The 12,718-nt window shown below is 54.1% G+C and overlaps 1 protein-coding gene across 2 annotated transcripts in view; it reads right to left on the bottom strand.

Annotated features, from left to right (window-relative positions):
• Positions 1-422: 422 nt before the first annotated feature.
• Positions 423-12,718, bottom strand: part of CRAMP1 (cramped chromatin regulator homolog 1) — a 59,178-nt gene continuing 46,882 nt past the window's right edge. The window contains exons 14-21 of one of the 2 annotated variants that reach the window (XM_059036882.2): positions 11,026-11,107; positions 10,038-10,142; positions 9,742-9,920; positions 8,922-8,984; positions 8,185-8,416; positions 7,223-7,387; positions 6,150-6,295; positions 423-4,367 (exon numbers count right to left, since the gene is read on the bottom strand). In XM_059036882.2, coding sequence (XP_058892865.1) covers positions 4,203-4,367; positions 6,150-6,295; positions 7,223-7,387; positions 8,185-8,416; positions 8,922-8,984; positions 9,742-9,920; positions 10,038-10,142; positions 11,026-11,107 — 1,137 coding nt within the window. In that variant the 3' untranslated portion in view covers positions 423-4,202. Of the gene's footprint in view, positions 4,368-6,149; positions 6,296-7,222; positions 7,388-8,184; positions 8,417-8,921; positions 8,985-9,741; positions 10,143-11,025; positions 11,108-12,718 lie in introns of both variants that reach the window. The other variant, XM_067013106.1, reaches the window with a different exon arrangement.

The following is a 12,718-nucleotide window of genomic DNA, read 5'->3' on the forward strand; positions in this document are numbered from 1 at the left end:
CTACACGGGAACCTGGCCGAAACGCCCCGCAGCCCCGCGGGGGCCTCCCGCCCGCCTCCCGGGTCTGCCGTGCTGGCGCCAAGCAGCAACGAGCTGGGTCCAGCCTGTCCGGAGACGCTTGGTTTTCGCCAGCCAGTCAATGGCACGTGGACACGTGGCCAAAGGAAACGGAATCGCAGTTCTTCTGTCCTGCACGTCGTGGGGGCAAGAAAGTCACTAACTCAGAAATGGGAAGCAAGGGATAAAGTGTGCCGGCTGTATGATTTCTAGCTCAAAAAAACAAAACACATTCAGCAGTGTTTTGTTGCTCAGTTACACTGTGGACAGCCCATCGATTCCTCTGAGATCTCACCAGATGAGAGCCACTTGGGCTGTTTGCAAAGTGCACAATTAAAAAGAAAAAAGCATAAACAGTAATTATTAGATCAAGTATTAGTATGTATTTATGCACAATAATAAAAACAGATTTACAAGTTGAACTGGAAATTTAAACATAAGAAGTTTAACAGCTTTTGTTTATTATATTAAATAACCAAACACCTTTTATTCCCAAAATTGGTAAAGAATAAATAATATAATTTACAATATGGTACAAAAAATAATCAGGAAGGACAGGCATTCTGCTTTATACATACACTGTATATGTATATTTATAATCTATAAAACAAATTCACATCTCAAACAAGCCGAAAACCTTAGATGATATGGCTTAACGATTATTATCAAAAACAGCAATAAGTTCTGCTGCCCAGAAGCTCTAGAGCCGGTTATCCTGTTACAGAACAAAGGGCATGGGCTACTGTAGTGCTTCCAAGACTTACCTCACCTAACACGACTTACAAGTTACTGTAGGATTAGGAGAGTTTTGACAAGTCAGGAAAGGTTTGCTGTGGGTTTCCTTCTTTATTTTCTTAAGACAAAGTGCCATATTACCTCCTAAATGCATCTGATAGATCTCAATGTTAAAAGAAAAAGAAAAAGCAACTGCTGTTTTCCTCCTCCACTTGTTTCAAGTGTCTTTCATTCTATGACTGTTCTTTGCACACGTTTGGATTCAATGGTTTGATCTAGTTAAAGATGCTATTAAACTGAAAAGACACCACCAGTAATGAGGCTATGATACAGAATGCTAGAGAATGGGACTGAGGTGGGAAAGCAAGTGGATCAACCAATGAAATGGTTCCAAATACCCCCACTCCCTGAGCAAGTACCCTACGCCCAGAAGACACAGAGGGATGAGAAAAATGCCATCACGAACCTTATGTGGAATCACGAACTTCAACTTGCCTCTGTACCTTCTGAAGAATGGAGTGCTCATCACTGGATATCCACAATGAAGAATCAAGGCAAAAACAACTCCCTTGATACCGAAGATATTCAGTCTCAATCTTTAGAAGAGATGAATCAGCAAAAAAATCCCTGACAACCTTAGAGTGACCAGGGGAAGATTTTTCTGAGAAACTGACCTGGTCTTAATCACAACATGCTCAAATGCACAAAGGAAGCCACAGGTGTATACTGACACCATCACAACTTCCACTGGAAGGGCAGAGGGACACGCAGAAGTGGGAGGCGTCTCTGCTTGGGTCTTTTGAAAAATTCCAGCCTTTAACATAACAGTTGCTTAGTTTCATACATATATAATCATTTAGGCTGGGAGAAAAGGCATCCATCATTTTAATGCTACAGATGACACCGTTTTTCCTTAATATGGCAAGCAAGTGCTTATACCTGTCCGGTTTCTAGAGAAGCAGGGTTCTCTGAAATCATGTCAGCTTTATTACAGGTAAGAAGAGCCACCCTCCTCCACAACTCATCTCCCCACTGGATGACACTGGCCAGTCAGCTACTCCCAAATGGAGTCTGTGCGGGAGACCCAAGAGGGAGGTGTTGCTGAATAAAGGGCCGACAAAGTCTTATCCAGCTCTCCAGAGTTTTCCTCCTGCTGGACGTCCACCAGGTGACAGGTGCCAACTACCAACCAGACTGTGGGGTGTCCCCTGATGGATAAGCAGCTCGGGATCGCTACTGTCCCTGGCGCAGTGCCCACTGCTATTGGGCACTGCCCCCAGCATTGATGCGGTATTGCTACTTGGCATCTCTAGTCCCAGACAGTGGGAATACAAGAAAGCTGGCAGTGGCCTAACCTTGGCCTGATCCACTGTGATCTAACTGGGTCGGATGCCCAGAGACAGACCTACTGATCTTGTTTGGCTCAATAAGGTGCTAATTTCAAGAAGCTGATACATTGATCACAAAACACAAGCTAGTTTAAAGAGACTCTGGACTCAAATACTGCTGTCTATCTCTCTTAAAGTGGTACCACATCCCTTTCTTTCAGACCTCCAGAGCTTTGGGACTGTTTTCTCAAGAGCTCAGGAGGGCTGCCCACACAGGCTTTTCTTAGTGATGTTTGTGCCTAAATCCAGATCTGAAAGAGGGAGGCCACGTGACAGGCAAGAGCTCTGAGGAAAGCTGGAGAGGAAGGAAGGAAGCTACCGCCTGGAAGCCACTGTCCTGCTTCCTCTGTGGCTTGGAGGGGACAACCCGGCCTGGAGCAGCCGACCACGCTACCACGCTGGGGAGGCGGCAGGATCAAGAGCGGCCCCTCTGCTTGTACTCGCGAAGGACCTTCCCCTCTCTTTGCACACTGGCTCATCTCTTCGCGGGGGGGTGGGTGGGGGTGGAGCGGGCAGGCGGAGGAACCAGAGGAGAGGGCCCAGCTGGCCTCGAAGGCTGCTGGTCCACAGTGAGCTGGGAGAGAGGCAAGGTGATGAACACTAACAATAGTGGGCTGGGGCGGATTCAAGAAGCCACACTGACTGCGGCTGCCAGGAGGGGGTAAGCAGCAGGTGGGGTGGTGCCCCAACACCACAGCACTGGTGCCTAGCCACACGGGGTGTGCCTGGATGGTGGTTTGTGTGTTTGGCCCTGCAAGGTTGAGAAGGCAGAGGAGCTGTGTTAACTCCATTCTGAGGAAAGACTGGATGTTGCACTACCCGAGATGGTGACGGCTGGTCATCCGAGGAGGCTCAAGGGGCACACCAGAGGGATGTGGGTTCAGCGCACCCTGACTGCGCATGATGTCTGACCCTTGCCTGGATTCCCTGAACAGGAGGAAGAGAAACAGGAGACCATGAGGCAGATATACAAGCAAGGGATTATACATATGCATTGGGGCATACTCTGCACTGACGCCAAGGAAAGGAAGAGAGAACCTTCCCTGCAAATGGCATCTGTCCAAAATGCTAGGCAGGAACATGTTAGAAGTTCAAGATCATCAGGAAAGTCTTATCGGTAGTCAAATGAGAGCTTGGGGATCACCCTAATAGAAATAACATCTCAGATCACCGAGAAGAAACTTGTAGATAGACGCGGGGAAGAAACCAACTAAACAGGAACCCTGTTCTTCCTCTCCAATGTCTCCTAATTCTCAAAATAAGAGAAAAACATTTTCTGACCAGCTTAGCGGGATTTTTTAAAAAGTCCACACAACCCGCATAAGACATGATTCTTTTCCCCCTTCCTGTTGAGTCAGTCAGAACAAAAGCTCCAGATGAGGAAGCACTAGGCCATGGTCAGGATTTCTGGGGAGGTGGCACCAGTTGTGCTGCCGTGGGACCCTCCCACTGCCCCGTGACTGGAATGTCCTCTGCAGTGTCCGCCGTCTCAGGTCATGCCCAGCTGTCCTCCCCATCCTCGCACTGCAGAGGGAAAAACCGGAGCAGGGAGTGGGTTTGGAGCAAAGAAGGCAGCAGTGCCCTGGAGCCTCCCTGCAGAGTGGGAGGTCACAGCTCCCAGGCCATAACGACGACGGCCAGGCCCACCACTCCTTTCTCTCAGAAAGAAAACGCCCTGGAACGTCTGACACAATGACCGAGGCAGAAGCGTGGGTGCCGTGCAGACCCTAACACATGCTCCTGGCAGGGGGTGGCTCCGATGCCAGGGCCACATCTGACACTGGCCTTGCCGAGGACGCTCCCTCATCGCCTGGCCACCACTGCCTCGGCCTGCTGGGACATGGCCGTCTGCATGCTGCACGTTCTGGGTGCAGAGGTGCCTCTGTTCAGACTGTCTTCTGGGAGTCTGGGCTTGATTTGTTTTCTCTCTTCTAAAGAGGGCTACCCCTACGACGCTCAAGGACCACCAACCCTGTAAGCTGTCCTCCGCAGCCTCTGGGCTGCCCCAGCTGTGAGGCACAGTCACTGGGACAGGTCACCGACCGGGGGGCCACCTCCACCGCCATCAAACAGAACCTCTCGGCGGCCGGGCTCAGCGATGGACAGCTCTTGGGCCAGATCGTTGAACCGGGATATGTAATCAATGCTGTTTTCGTTCATCATGCACACCAGCTGGGAATCCACAACCTATGGGAGAGGACACAGGGAGACAAGTGAGCAGGCAGCTAGCCACCATGGCCGGACTTAAGTGCAACTCCCTCTACAATGAGGGTGAGAGTTCCCCCAGCAGCCACATCACAGCGGCCCCCGCACTCTAGGGACAACTTCAGAATCACCTCCGTCACTGTGAACACTCGCTCTGTGGACAAGTATGCACTGTGAGCCCGGCCACCCAGCTGTCGGGTCAGAGTGGTGGCCGGGGAGGACGGTCAGTGGACAGAGAGGCAGAGGGAAGGCAGCAGAACTAGGGACCGTGGGGTGGCCTGAAGGAGACAAAAGCAGAGCGAGTTTGCCATGGGCTTGCATGTCAGAGGAGGGCTTTCTGAGGCAGGGTGTGAGCAGAACTGTGGGAGCAAGTCATGTAAAGACACGAGGGAAGCACATTCCTGTGAGAAGAAACATCAGGTGCAAAGGCCCTAAGGTGGGAACAGCCAGCTGTTCAAGAAACAAGAAAGATGGTGGATGTGACAGTGAGTAAGGCAGAGAGTAGAGGAGACCAGAGTGTGCACAGTGGGGCCTCATGCGTTAGGACTGTCCTGTGGGCAGAGCCAGGGAGTTTACTGTCTCCTCCCGCGCTGGACTGGACTGTCGGCCTCATGAGGATGGGGCCTTTAATTTGTCCATTCTGGGCCTGTAGCAGTGCCCGGCATCTAGTAGGCCCTCAATTAATATTCACTAACAAACTGCTTGAAGTAATGAACAAATACAAATGAGAAGTCTTCGGAAAATTCTGAGTAGAGCACGGGATGAACTGAACTTTAAACTTTTTACTGCAAGAAATTTCAAAAAAACTGAAATTTGTTTTCAAAATCTCCTCGGATCTCGAGATTCACGTCCGGACACCGAGAAGCTGAGGCATACTGGGAAGCAGTTGTGTGAGCTTTGTTTGATCCAGGTTCCCCCTGAGTATTGACTATGAAAATGCTCGAGGTCGCCCTACAAGTGCCTCAACAGCCCAGGGAGCCGGTGTTGGGGAGATGCTGCTCTAGGACTTCAGCAATGAGCTGGGGGCCGGCCAGGGGCATTCTAGACTTAGGTTCTCCCCTCAGCACAGCCTCTGTTTAAACTTCTACAGTACCTGTTACTTCACGCCTGGAGTCTTAGTTAAATGTACCCATCTTCACTCCCTCAGCCCTACTTGCCCACAGATACCACTCAAACCTAGTGGGATGGAGGCCTGGGTGGTTGTGTGAGGCAGCGGCCTGGACAAAGAAAAGAAGGGATGCTGCATTCAGAAAGAACATGGGGGTGACACACTGCCACAGCATGACTCCTGGGTCATCACGTGATCGCAGAGGAGCCTCTGCAGAAGCCCTCCCCCCATTCGGCAGGTCAGCCACGAGCAACGACACCAAGGTGCTGCTCCCCTCTCTCAGGTGGCAGCAACGATGGCACCGCCACTACCGCCTCTTCTCCTCCGCAGATCAGGAGACTGAGCAGGGGGACGCAGAGTCCCTGCCCGAGGTCACACAGCTAATGGAGGACACATAAGACCCAGAGCTGCCGTCAGAGCCCCGGGCTCAGCCGTGACTCAGGGTCTGTCACCTGCCACCAGCGGGACAAATGCTGGCCAAGCACTGGCAGAAATTCCTTCTCAGGAGCAGTCAGAGGCTGGGCTCTGTCCATGACGGCTCCTGACGTGTAAGTCTTGGCGAGCAGTTCTGAGTAACCACACAGGTCTGCCGGAGGGTCTGGCAGCTCTGGGATGGAGGCTGGTACCCAGGCTTGGGGGAAAGGTCATGCACTTACCTCAGCAACATCAGCCAGGGACCGGGACACAAACGAGTCGCGAGAGTTGCCATCCAGCAGGCTGGGGCCCAGAAGGGAGGTGCCGCTGTTGGTCCCAATGGGGGTTGGAAGCATCTTCCGGCTCTTCTCTGGGGAGATGAAGCTCGCTGCAGAGAGGAAGGAGAGGCCCTGAGCCAGCTAGACATGGACTGGTTCAGGGAGGCCAGGCCAGGCCCTGCGGGCATCTCGCCGCTTGCGGGGGCACGGTGCTCCAGATGGAGGCATCAGGCCATACCTGCCTTTCCTCCCATGGTGAGCCTTGGACAGTCCCCTGCAGCACAGGAAAGTCTATCTCATTTTTCTAGGGGCCCCACAGTGTTCCACTGTCTGGTCACCATCCCTACCTCAATGTAAGGTTGTTTCCAATTTCTCATGATTTCTGTTCAACTTTGCAGAGTCTGCACTGCTCTCTGACTTTCTGAGCAGGAAATGTGCATTGGGGGCTGGCTCCCCCGCACCATCCAGACCAGAGCCCCGCCTTGTTCGGGGCTGTCACGTGTGGTGCTCCCACACGGTGCTGACCCAGTTGGTCAGCAAAGAGCATGCCCCATGCTAGGGTGCACACCCTGGCTGCTCTCTACAAATGCAAAGTGCATGGACCCCAGATGTGCCTCAAAAGCTCCTCTGTGCAGGAAACCGAAGCTGGTGCGTCTTTCCCTAATAGCCCCTTCCCGTCCCACAGGCACCGGTGGCGACGAGGATGAACACATCCTGTGAAGGCTCTGATCTGTCATTGCCGTGCCACCACAGAACAGAGGAGGGGAGCAAAGAGGGTGCAACACGCTGGCTCCTTCCACCTTGCCCTTGGCAGTGAGCCTGGGGGGAGGCGCAAAAGGGACTGACCGCAGGATGGACGTGGCCATGGTTACGGGGTTTACACATCTGCCAAAGGGCCTGGGCACTTTCCGACATGTAATTGATGCAGAAGAAAACCCTAAATACCAAGAAACAGTCCTGGAGGGGCTCTCTGCCAGGAGCGTGTAGAGTCCAGTCTCTGGCTCTGCTCATTCCGGCTGCCCTCCACAGAGACTCACCAAACAAGCTGCTGAGTGAGGAGTCCGTGGGGTCGCTGGGGCACCACTGGGGGTCGTGGGTCGGGGAGGCGATCCAGTCTGGCTGGGGGCTGCTGGACGGGGAGGGGAGACTCTTGCAACTGTCACTGCCGTTCAGTTTTGCTGGAGAAAGAGGGACTCCTTCACCTGTCAACCAAAATCTGGGGTCAGAGCTGGCACGTGGGGTGGACAGCCCCACTTCCCCCACCTGCCATCAAGAAGGCCACGGAGTGGCGTGGCATGCGCTGCTGAATTGGGAGGCCCAGGACCCCACTGGGCCCCCCAACAGCAGGGACCCGTGCCCATCTTCAGAGAATGACACTGGCCACAGCAGATGGAAGCAGGCCCTGTGCTGAGGGCATCACCTACACCCTTCTCCTGCTGCTGACGACTGCCCTGCAAGATATCCGCGGCTCCCAACACACTGCTAAGAAGAACAGGCTCTAATGAGCCGGTGACCAGCCCACGGCCACATGCTGCCAGCTATTAGCTCTGAATCCACGGCCTGAACTCTACCAGCTGGCGCCCACCATACTGCTGCCCCACAGCACCATCCTCACAGGCTGGGGGAGCCAAGGCTGACATGTACCAGTTCAACCCCTCCTAAAACCCACAACCCCGCAGGTGTCCAACCCAGGTTCAGAACCGACAAGGAGATGGCCCTGCCTGATCCCCAGGCTGGAGATGCCTCGTGGGCCCGCTCTATCTCCCAAGGCCAGGGGCAGTCCCACCAGGCCACGAACAGGCTCAGGTCCTGTACGGGCCTTGTCCGCCTGCACTGCCCCTGCCAAGGCTGGGCAGTGCCTTGTAGGTGCAGAGGCTCAATGCCCAGGACAGCTGGACAGCAAGGTGCCTGGAGGCGGGCAAACACTCAGGTGGGAGGTCAAGGCCCCTGGGAGAACTGACTCCAGGAGGGCTGTGCAGAGGGCACCCTGGCTACTTACTGTACTGGCCAGAGCTGATGGCAATCTCGATGATGGAGTCGCTGATCTGCGTGGCGGGCTCTCCCTGTGAGAGCACGTCCTCGGGCGGGCCAGGCAGGGAGATGTCCAGCAGAGCAGAGACATTGGGCGGAGAGAGCCGGGTGCTGGAGGCCTCAGACGAGGGCAACGGTGTGGAGAGCCCATTGTGGAGAGGAGCCTTGGACAGCTCGGATAAGGAGAGAACAGGCGAGTTCTGTGGAGACAGATACTGTTGAGACATGACAGAGCAGACAGTCCATACCAAGCAATGAAAAAGCAACCTTGGTACCGCAGAGCAGTGACTGAGTGACGGGGACACCAACAGAGAGGCAGTGACCCCAGCGGTCACTCATCCTTCCAGCGAGAAACACACTCAGGGAACTTCCTTCTCCTGAAACCCTCGAGGGATGGCACAGTTGGGAGGCCGGGCCGAGGTGGCCTGGATCTGCTTCCACCCCCAGCTGACCACCTCCTCCTACCCGGCCCAGAGAACTTAGTCCTTCCAGAACTGTGTCTCAATCAGCCAGCCCGAGAGGGGAGAAGGGAAGCCTGAGATGGGAGCCGTGCGTGCACCAAGGAGGCAAGGTGCGGGGAAGGACGGCTGCTGGGCATCATGGGGAGGAAGCCCGGGCCCACGAGCAGGACCACGAGGGTGGGGCCCGGCGCTGGACTAGGTCCTGGGGCAGCTACTTTGCTCAGCAGCCAACAGCACACTCTACCTGGAAACCGTCTGCCACCGTCTCCTGCCTCGAGGGGACACTGATGAACGGGTCGCTTGTGCCCTACGAGAACACCAGGAATATGCCAGTAAGCGCTGGCCCAGCACCTGGCTCCTGAGGAGAGCCGCTCCACCCCACGGCTCCTAACAGGCAGGAGAACAGGGGTGTAGGCTGGAGAGCTCTTCCTGGGAGCACAGGAAAGCCCACTGCTCTCAGAATGTGCGCCCCCACATCCCCAAACTTGAGACCATTTGTCAATTCACAGTCAACTCCAGTCCTAGCAAGAGGTCGACCTCAGGGTCCTCAGGCAGGGCTGGGCTCTTCAGTCCTAAGTGGTCACCTGCCCTGCCCACCTCAGGCAGCCCTCAAACAGGTGGGGGAACCGGAGGAGCTGGAGTGCTGGCGGGGCTGCAGAGCAGGGCCCGCCGAGGCAGTACCCAAGTAGCAGGGAGTCAGGGGTGGACTGACAGCCAACTTGGTGACATTGCTGTTCAGGCCGGCTACCTTCACTGCGGGCAGACCTCCTGTTCAGGCCGGCTACCTTCGCTGTGGGCAGACCTCCATGACCATCTTAGTTGCAGATTCCCTGGGTCACGTGGCAAGCCCACCCCACCTGCTGCACCACATGGTCTCACTCAGGCTGAGACTTCCCTGTTCAGTGACACTCCTCTCGCTCAGCAGGCCCGTCCTGTCCAGAGGCAGAGCTGGAGTCCAGCACGAACTCAGCTCGTGGCCTTGGCTTTCAAACTAGGACTGGAGATTGACCATCCCATCCCAGAAGCTGCTGGCAGCTCAGAGAAGCCCTTCTAAACACACTCACCCCTACAGCAGGGATGGGGTCTCCATTCTGGTGGGTGACGGTGGAGTCCTGCCCCGAGACAGTCACCGTCACCTCATCTGAAGACAGTGGGGAGATGCCAGACAAGCCGTCAGCATCCAGGACAGGGAGGGGGCTTCCAGGGATGATGCCGGCGCTTTTAGCTGCTAAGTCGATAGCACCTGGCAACAGAAGCAACGTGCAAGTCTTTGTCTCCTGACGTCCTGAAACGCGCCCCAGAGGGGACAACCCATGTGCAGGCCTCATTTTCATGCCAGGGCAGAGTCGCAGAGACTTACTGGCCAGGTGGCCTGGGGCCTGGGGTGGCAGGACCTTGGGCACAATCGGCCGGGACAGAGCCGCTTTGGTCAGGGAGGATTGAATGGGCCGGAATGAGCCTCTCCCTGTGAGGACGAGAGTGGAAGCAGACACGTCAGGCACACGAGCTGATGGCCTCTTGCCACATGGCGGGGGCTGCACAAGCTCCCCTTCATGGCCACCGTCTGGATCATGGAAGCCGAGCTGGAAACCACCAAACGTCCCAACACTTCCTAACTTGGGGAAGTCAATGGTCACACAGGACCCCGGTGGGGAGAAAGCACTGTTGCCCGTGACAGCGGCACCACTGCGCTTCCTGGGGGCTGCTGAATGGCTGCAGTCACTACTGTCAGCCCACAGGAACAGCCCTTTAAGGGTGTGTCACACCTGAGCTGAGCTACAGGCTCCTCTGAGGGGGTCAGAGCACCAGACTAGGATCAAGGTGCTGCCTCTGCAAGCTGGCTCCTTCCTGGCAGGCTTTCTGCCATTGAAAAGTAGGTGTGAGAATGAGCAATTGTCTGGGTCTTGTGAAAATCAAGACCGATAAAAAGGTGGAATGTGTGTTTCACTGAAGGAGTCTCACTGTATAAGATTTACTGCAAAGAGCGAGGGCCCCACTGAGCTTACAGACCCATGAAAGTGTGAGTCGCACACCCTAAGGACATGTCTGTCCCATAAAATGCCTGGCAAGAAGACGTCATGGATGGAGTGGACCACAGACCCTTCTCTAAACTGAACCAAACAGAGCACCCCAACCAGGGCCGTCTGAGCCCACCTTGGGAGGAAGCTGCCTGTGGACCACCAGTCAGGGGTCCACACCTGCCCGCACTGCTGCCAATGTTGATAGAACGGACCCAGGAAGGCTTGAAATGTCACTCAAAGGGCCACAGGAACAAATGCCTGCAATTCCCAAAAACGGGGCCGTGCATGTAAGGAGTGAAAGCTTCCCTGAGAAGCCCCAGCACTTACCAGTTATGGAAGAATTCGACAGGATGGAGAAGGAACAGACATTGTGGGACTGGTTTTCAGACGGTCTAGGAAGCAGTGTTCTCTGTGGAAGGAAAATTGGCAATATTCAGGTGATGGAAAGACCCCAATACTGAAAATCACCCAGGAAACTAGTGCTGGATTGTAAAGGAATGTTCTAGAGATGAGGGAACTGACCAGATGGGGGTTCTGGTTCTAGAGTTGCTGACACAAGGGCTTCCAAGACAGTCTGAGGATGGCTGTGCTCTGTAGACCCCAGAGCCCTAAACACTGGGTCCTCTCTGAAAAGAACCCAGGGAATTGAAGCTCCCCAGGGAAAACTGGGGGAATGTCAGAACAATCCACCTTTTATCTAGAACATCTGGATTTGGCTGGAATGCAACTAGTCCTATAAATATTTATAACCACTCGATGTGGACTGTTACAAGATACCCCTTGTTTGGGTGAACAAAATCAAGTGCCGCCTGTATCGCAGGAGGCCAAGGCCATGCGGCCCTCTACCCCATCCACGGTCTGGTGCCCACTCCTCCCTGACACACGCCCAGGGCTCCCATGTGTGAACCATCAGGTCCCAATGTGCTCAGGGCGCCTTCATGGTGTGACGACTACCACCTAAGAGGAAATGGAGTTCACTGCCGACACTGTTATCTGTTGAGGTGAAACACTGACAGAAAGCATCTCTCAGGCCGGAAGTGTCCAGAGGCACTGCAGCTCTGGGTGCACAGCTGGGCTCTCACCCCACTGGGGCTCCCCAAGGGTCTGCCAGTTGCCGCAGGGTGACTGTACACGAGGTGACGGGCCCTGGTGTCCCGTGCCAGCCTCACGCCTCTTTGAAAGAGCCAAGTGGGAGATCCTTTAGGCTCTGGGCCTCACGGTCTCTGTCACAGCTACTCAAATCCACCCCGGTGGTGTGAAAGCAGCCACGGACAGCAAGGAAATGAAGCACCATGGCCACATGCCAATGAAACTTTTTATAAAAACAGTAAGTGAAAGAACCACATATGAAGTGTGATTCCATTTATATGAAATTATGCGATCCCTAGAGACAGGAAGTGGCTGTCTGGGGAAGGGGCAGTGCAGGTAACGGGCCAGGCTTCTGTTTGGGGTGATGACAATGTTCTGGAATGACACAGCGGTGGGGGCTGCACACCCCTGTGAATATACTAAAAATCCTGAACTGTATGCTTTAAACAGGTAGGATTCATAGTATGTGAATTATATATCAATAAAGCTGTTTACAAACAAAACAACAACAGGCAGCTGAGGGCACCCCGGCTGCGACCCTGGGCCGTGGGGTATCCTCTCAGCCAGGGAGTGTGCTCCTATGCCCAGGGCAGAGGGTTAATGTATTTAACCAAATATACCAAAACTAAATGCCCTAACTTTGGATTAGCCTGCACAAAAAAACCCGTGGGACTTGGAATAAATTTTCCTTCCTGAGATCTGTCATGCAATCTCTCATTTCTAAATAAATTACTTCCAAGAGAGGAAGAGATTTCTGAGTCTAACAAAAGGAGACCTATGCATTAATTCAAACACATTCATAAATCTCCAGGCCCATAGTTATTTCAGAATTTCAGCTTCACCTCTGTTATCTTTTTACCTCCAAATAAAAATGCCCTCCTTCTCCTGTGCCTCTCATCCCTGGATCACCCCTCTGGGTCTGCAGGTGGCA

This window comes from Kogia breviceps, chromosome 14, assembly GCF_026419965.1.
Source record: "Kogia breviceps isolate mKogBre1 chromosome 14, mKogBre1 haplotype 1, whole genome shotgun sequence".
Classification (NCBI taxonomy): Eukaryota; Metazoa; Chordata; class Mammalia; order Artiodactyla; family Physeteridae; genus Kogia; species Kogia breviceps.